Genomic DNA, 7,249 nt, shown 5'->3' on the forward strand with positions numbered 1-7,249 from the left:
ACAACTTAATCCTGCCCTTTCCCCTGCCGGCAGCGATTGCGGTCTCACTGCATGACCACTCTTCGCCGATCTTGGGGAGCTCCCCGAGGTGGCGAAGGAGACACGCGAAGTCTTCACATTGGTGAGCGACCGGTCACGGGCTAAGGCCTCCGTGAGGACTCAGGTCAGCGCTTAGTCTGACCTCACGAACGTTGAGTGGCGCGTCGCGTTGCGTCGCAGCCGCCATGCCGCTTCCCTGGCCGCCCTCTCCATAGCTGCCATGATTCTCCACGACGACGAGGAGCCACCACTGCCACAGTCACCAAGGTAGTGGAGGAGGCGCATGCGCACATTCTCGGCGGCACCTCCTCCTTCACGGCCTTGTCACGCCAGGCCCCTCATCCGGGACCGCAGCCTCCGCAAGGAGGTGCGGCGGCTACTCCTCCTCGTCACCTGAGGAGATGACGATCTCCTTGTTCTCAGGGGAGCTAGCCGTCGTGGAGGTAGAAGGCCCTGGAGAGCGGCGACAGCAACGCCAAGATCTACACTGGAAGGAGATTCGGAGCCGTTGCATGCCTCCGCAGAGAACCATCAGCATGGTGTGAGGTGGTGCGGTGTGCACTGTGGTGTGGACAATGCCGGAACGGAGAGGAATGATGCGGTGTGGTGTAGACATCGGTGGAGCCGTGCTTAAATAGGCGCGAGCAGATGAACGAAAGGGAGGTCGACTCAATGTGGTGCACCATCCGGAGTAGGCTTCTTGGTCGCCGCATCGGCATAGAAACGGTGCCGCCCGCTCGTCCGGTCTGGTCGCTCTGACTGACATCAATGCCGTGTGGAGTCATGTCAGCTCTGGAGCGGACTGGCCAGCATGACTGCGTGGCCACCGCTCTGTGCGGAGAGGGTTTTGGGGTGCACGTATGTTGCGGCAGTTCAGACGTCTGCAAAGTCCCCTGGTTTGCGTCCGGTTTACAGGAATTCGAACAACCGGACTCGTTCGTGGATCGATGTGGTACCACATTGGATGGCAAACTATGTCCATACAACTGCATCTGGTTTTGAGAATCTGTGTTGGAGATGCTCTCACACGCCACCTTAGGGGGCACTTGTGTTTGGGTCTGTGAAATCGGTTTGTGTTCCACACTTAGCTTAGCTAGATGTTCCGTTGTTAGGGTTTTACACGGTTGTCCTTGACCGACCGTGTGTTCAAGGTTCTTTTCTTTTGTTAGTTTTTCTTATCTATACCACTACAGTGTATCAATAACTTCAAATGTAGACATACAATATCATAGGTGGATTCTATAAAGGCAAATTAACTGCTAAATAATATACTACCTCCGTATTAAAATATAGCCTACAAAAACATCTTATAATTTGGTACAAAGGTAGTACTTACAAGAAGGATTTAGTGTGTATAGCTCAACTCAATAACAAGTAGCTAACTCATTAATTTGCTACTTAACCAATTGGTTTTGATATGTACATTTGGAAAGAGATCAATGCCAAGTTGCCAAATCTATGAATCAAGTTTTGAAGGAGAACTCAGCCTTCTTCTCAAGCACAAAAAGCTATATAGAGTAAATCATTAAGTCTGCTAAAAATCAAAATAGAGGTACATTTCAGGCAACCATCTAACAGATGATACATCATTGATGGCGAACCTCGATGGGTTAGAAGTAGTGAAGACACGACCCAAACTTGAAATAACACCTCATCGGGCACACTGACCGAACCATCAGGCTTTGCCTACACATAATCAAAACAGGCAGAGCAGTATGACGTAGCTAGGCAACAATCTCTCCTAACCACTGATTCATGGCCAATCTCATCACCGATAACCACGGAAACCCAACCAAGCTGAGAGGGCCGATCATGACAAATTCACATCATTAACACCTTACTGAGAGAACATTCAATCAGTTGGACTGCTGTACGACAACCCCTTGATTTGGCCTGTCACATAGTACGCTGTGCTGATATACTCCATTATATTTGATTACGTGGCCGTCAGCGTCGCCTTCTACGGTGGCCACTTCATGCACATGAACCGGTGTGTCCAATGAGCATATGTTTTCTTCAGTAATCAGAGCATCTTTTACGAGGTCCTGAGGCTCTTGGCATTTTTCGTTGGATTGAGTACCTATGAGAACTCACACGTAGACACATACATGAGGTTAGTATGGTTATGAGTTAACCTAGTATTGATTTTATACTTCACTTACTATGGTAAGCAAGCCCAAATAATTTTGAACCCGAGGGTTACCTTTCCTTCTTGTTATGCTATTTTAAAGCTATGACTCTGAACCTCTTATTCAGATGTTTGAATTGTGAGTAAAATTATCTAAAGTATTAGATATACCTGTTATCTCTCCATTCGGCACCAAATTATTGTTCTTTGAAACATCCGAAGATGAGACATATGCCAACGGTGCCCTTGAGCTTGAAGCAAAGGACGAAGAATGAGATGAAGACAATGAGAACGGGCGCCCTGGAATAAGTGGTGTGTCTTCAGTTTCATTTAGCTACAACAAGAAATAAGGACATTGGAATAATTAGAATGACACCATTTTTATCGAAAATAATTGACTGCCCCATTTGAATTTGTAAGATGCAGACCTCTAGATATTATCTGTGACCTATGTAGTGAACTAGTGGAAAGTGACTGCGATGCATGTTGAGGTACCCAGTGAGATTACTTCAACGAAGAAATTAGTTCCAGTTTGAGTACAACTAACAACTACACAAAGGTATCACTTCTTCAGCATTTTTAATTGCTACGGGCAACATGGTTCAAATTTGCATAATAATTTCCTATATCATCAGGAACTCAATCTATAGCAAAACTATAACAAGGGTCATTGTAAAAAACATAAATTGGAAGTACACACTTGTTAGTTTAATCTAGGAAACGTACATGACAAGGAATGTACCTTAGTAACAACTTCAGGCACTACATCCAAGCCTGAAGCAGATGCTAATTTCTTCTTTCCTTTCAGATCTCCAATCACAGGCGCCTCCGGAATGATCTCTGAGATAACAATACTTAATCTGACCTGCTCAGCTTGCTCTGAAAATTGGTGAGATGGGGAACTTCCAGAGCTGCTAGAACAGGATTGTACTATACCATCCTGGCAGCCAGAAACATCAAGATTTTGGAGCTTTTTAAGGCACAGTGGCAGATATTCAAGACTAGTGCAGTTTGAGAGATTCAGAAACTGAAGAGAAGTAAGGCATTCAAAGGAACCGAGAATTTTAAGATCAGGACAAGATGAAAGATTTAGGGCTTTCAAATATGCCAGCTGGCCAAATGATTGGGGGAGCTCCTCAAGTTTAGAACATTCTGATAGATTCAGATATTGAAGTGAACAAATGTTGCCAAAAATCTCAGGCAGCATTTGGAACTCAAAACCACTTAAGTTAAGATCTACAAGAGAACAAAGGCTAGCAAATGATTGCAGTAGTCTATTAGGTAACGTCGGAAGCTTAGAACACCGTGAGAGGTTCAAGAAACGAAGTTTGGTGAGGTTTTCAATAGATTCAGGGAAGCTTCTAACTTCAGGACAGCATGACAAGTTTAGGTAATGTAAATCATGCAGCAAATCAAGGCTTTTCAATTCCTGAAGTTTCTGGCAACCTTGGAGATTCAAATAATTCAGGCCCTTTAAGTTGCTGAGGAAGGATGGCAATTCCATAAGTTCAGTTTCTGAAAGATCCAACGCTTGTAGCTTATTAAAGCTACTAAACTGAGGAGGGAGTGTTGTAATGGACAAAGTGGAAGCATCAAGGTACCGCAGTTGCTTCAGCTGAAAAACAGAAGCAGGTATCTCATTAACAGAACATTCACTAAGATCTAGAACGCGCAGATACTTGTTCACTGAAAAAACTTCGCTGACATCTTCCAATTCTGTACCACTAGTCTTGAAAATGAGTGACCTTGCCTTAGAAGGCCAAGCCTTGCTGTCTATTGACTGTAAGCTAGAAGCTGACACCTGTGCGTAACGGTAATCACAAAATCTATTATGGCGTTCATTCTCCGCGTCCAAAATCACAAGGATATCTTCACCAGCAACTGACCTAGCAAGATCATGTGCTAAATCATGCATGCAGAGCATTTCCTCTGATGCATTGAATATTTCTCCAGCAGTCTGTAGAGGAGGTTAATTAGTTTACATACTTAAAGCAAAATATACAGACTCCCACTTTATTATGGAATTCATGAATATTATTTCTGGGCATAATTTAGTCATGCCTTGATGCGGTTACATTTTAGTTGATTTTAGCAAAGAATAAACAGAAGATAAGTTCACACTTGCTTGTAAGAGTTCATATGAATACACTGATATCATAGCAGTTTGCTGCAAAAATTAAAACCATAAGTTTGTGGTGCATAGTATGGGGTTCATGCCAAATCAATGTTTCATCTATATTATCATGAGGTTTAATCTAACAAGCAAATAAAATTTATCGATGTGATCAGAGTATAAAACATAACAAGCAATAACATAGGTATGGCTCCAAAGAACTTACTTGATGCGTTTCTATAACTTGAAGGAAATATATTGCTTTGAGTTCGTCAATATACTTCTCAGCAGTTACATCCAGAGGTAAGGTTCCATGTCTGGACTCAATCATGTCAAGTGCAATCCATTGCTGAATAAGTTTTTTCTTGTCTATAACAGATCCTTTAGGGAAGATTGAACAGTATACAAAGCATAATCTTAGCTCGTGAGGCATATTATAATATATTATCTTGAAAGATGGAAATAGTGGTGAAATTTTGTCTTCAGGATAATCTTCCTCTAGCTTCCACATTTCTTTATCCTTGGCAGCTTTCCAAATCTCACGCCTCTGTCGTTGAGCATTCACAACAGATCCAAGAAAGTTAGCAACCAAGGGTGTGCCGCCACACCTTCTAACAATTTCTTCTCCGTATTCCCTGAACAGTGGGTCACCACGCCCAGCCATTGCCCTTTGTGAAAATATATTTAAACAGTCATCTTCAGATAATGCAGACAACTTGTAAGGCGGAACAGTAGACACCAACTCAGCAACTTTATAGCTATGGGTGGTCACTACAATCTTGCTTTCTGTCTGTATACCAGTGAGCAACATCTGCTTCAGCTCATTCACTTCTTCATCTTTACCCCACAAGCTGTCTAATACTATTAAGCAGCTATACTTATTAAGTATGGTTTGAACATCATTCTTAATTGATTGTAATTGCATATTTCCCTCAATCCTTTCGGTAGTTTGTGAAACTATATCCCTCCCGATTTTTTCAAGGCTGACATTACCCATGGAAACATGAACCCATATCCTGAAGCTGAATGCCTTTGTTCTGGCATCATTGAAAACTAGCTGCGCAAGGCTTGTTTTCCCGAGACCCATGGGCCCTACTATAGAAATAATGGAAATCTCACTGACACTTTTCTGCATTATCATGTCCATGAGATTTTCTAAGTCTCTATCTCTCCCAAAAAGAGTAATGTCACTATTTCTGTATGATGTTGTCTGCTTCTCATCAAAATCCACCACTGAGTTAATATGTGAAATGAAATGATATTGATTAGGCAAGTGTTGCCTTGTCTGCAACAACTCTCTCTTGGATTTCATCTTATGAACCATGCTAACTTTCGAAATCACGGGATTGGAAAGTGAGCAGAACAATGATCCCTGAAAATTTATAAGCAGTTTTACGTAAAAATCAACATCTTTGCTGCCATAACAAAAGCTGTAAGCTTGATAGGTGAGATCACGGAGTGAGTAGCAAAATGCAGTTGAAGAAGTGCTCGTGCTACATGCCATAAAAAAAATCCAAAATGTTGGGCTAAAGTTGCAATCACATAACAATTCGTTGCTTCTTGTGGCAGGAGTGGAAGAACCACGATCCCTGGTAAGCAGTACTTTACTATGGCAAACAGAAACTTGTTTCTCACTGCCCCTCAATGATTCATTCTTTACTATCTGACCAAGTTAAAACAAAATGTTCTTGTCCCACTCCAGCTTGCATGCTCAAGATTTTGGTGGTCCATATGTTGAGAGCTCTATACATTCACTGCATATTATGGTAAAAAGATAGCCGACTTGCAGACTGATTTGCACAAATCCTAAACACTGTTGTCAGCAGTCAAATTGTGGGTGGAAGCACTACTCCCTGTCACAGTTCCCAAGTACTTTTGTTACTTTGATATCCTCATGGACATGAAATGCATGAACGCATATAATCATCATGTGTGCCATCAACCAGCGTTGCTGGCATGCACTGGTAACACATACTGTATCTTTTTAAAGGGAACCCTACTAAGACATGTTATGAATTTGGATTAAAAAACAGTTTTGTTAGAACTCATTTAGATGAGATATAATTTGGTCTCATTCACCTTTTATAGCCATTGGATATGATGCTATAAGATGCGTGTGTGCTGACGTGGGTTGTATATGCTCTTGTTTTCAAAGTGAATGAGACCAAATTATATCTCATCTAGATGAGTTCTAGGTACTCCCTTAAAAAAAATCAAGTATTGACAAAAATGGATAACAAGATGTTAGTGAGTTGAAATTATTGCACAAATTCGTGGTCGAAATCATAACTCCTGGGAAGAAGAGTTGAAACCTTCAGATCTGGTCCAAATCGTACAGGAAACTATTTACTCAGACCAAACTATTTTACCTTCTGAGCATAGCTGCTGCTCCCTTCAAACTGCTCCTTGGAAGAGTAGTAGTCGTCAACCATGTCTTCGATGTCGAAGGCCAGGGACTTGATCTGGGCGAGCCAGTGCCGCAGATTTGCCCTCTCGCTTCCGAAGGAGTTCCTCTCCGCATTTTTCAGCAGGTCTTCTAGGTACACCAGAGTGTCCTTTATGCTCTCCAGGTCGTCGCTGAAACTGCAGCACAGCGTGACCTCGCCCTGCGCGGCGCCGATGATTTCGCCGATCTTGCGGGCGACCTGGCTCACAGCCGCGGCCGCGAGCATCTCCGTACCAACCATGACTGGAAGGACAAGGAAGGGGGTGGACCAAGAGCACAAGCAGAAGGTGCGGCCGGCAATGGAGGCTTTGAGCAGAACTAGGACTATCCACCGAGTTATTTGTTATTTTCATCATTTTCTTTTGACGGAAAAGATTGATTGGTTTCTTGACTTTGACTTTTCAAAGTCTCGAAGGTGGAGAAAGATGTAGAACCAACCCTTCAAATGTTTTTTTGACACGTACAAACGCAGATATACTCCTTCCGTCCGGAAATACTTGCCGGAGGAATAGATGTATCTAGT

The 7,249-nt window shown here is 42.8% G+C and overlaps 1 protein-coding gene across 2 annotated transcripts; it reads right to left on the bottom strand.

Annotated features, from left to right (window-relative positions):
- Window positions 1–1,383: 1,383 nt before the first annotated feature.
- LOC123111730 (putative disease resistance protein RGA3) lies at window positions 1,384–7,049 on the bottom strand. 2 transcript variants are annotated; one of them, XM_044532580.1, is made up of 5 exons: window positions 6,650–7,049; window positions 4,507–5,652; window positions 2,910–4,124; window positions 2,339–2,467; window positions 1,384–2,119 (listed from the first exon to the last, which is right to left on the bottom strand). In XM_044532580.1, the coding sequence occupies exons 1-4, from the start codon at window positions 6,965–6,967 to the stop codon at window positions 2,342–2,344; spliced, it is 2,805 nt and encodes a 934-aa protein (XP_044388515.1). In that variant the 5' UTR covers window positions 6,968–7,049; the 3' UTR covers window positions 1,384–2,119; window positions 2,339–2,341. The 2 variants fall into 2 exon arrangements, with proteins under 2 accessions (XP_044388515.1, XP_044388514.1); XM_044532579.1 differs by having other exon boundaries at window positions 2,339–2,501; window positions 6,650–7,048.
- Between the last annotated feature and the right edge of the window lie 200 nt (window positions 7,050–7,249).

The sequence above is a fragment of the Triticum aestivum genome, chromosome 5B (genome assembly GCF_018294505.1).
Source record: "Triticum aestivum cultivar Chinese Spring chromosome 5B, IWGSC CS RefSeq v2.1, whole genome shotgun sequence".
Taxonomy (NCBI): Eukaryota; Viridiplantae; Streptophyta; class Magnoliopsida; order Poales; family Poaceae; genus Triticum; species Triticum aestivum.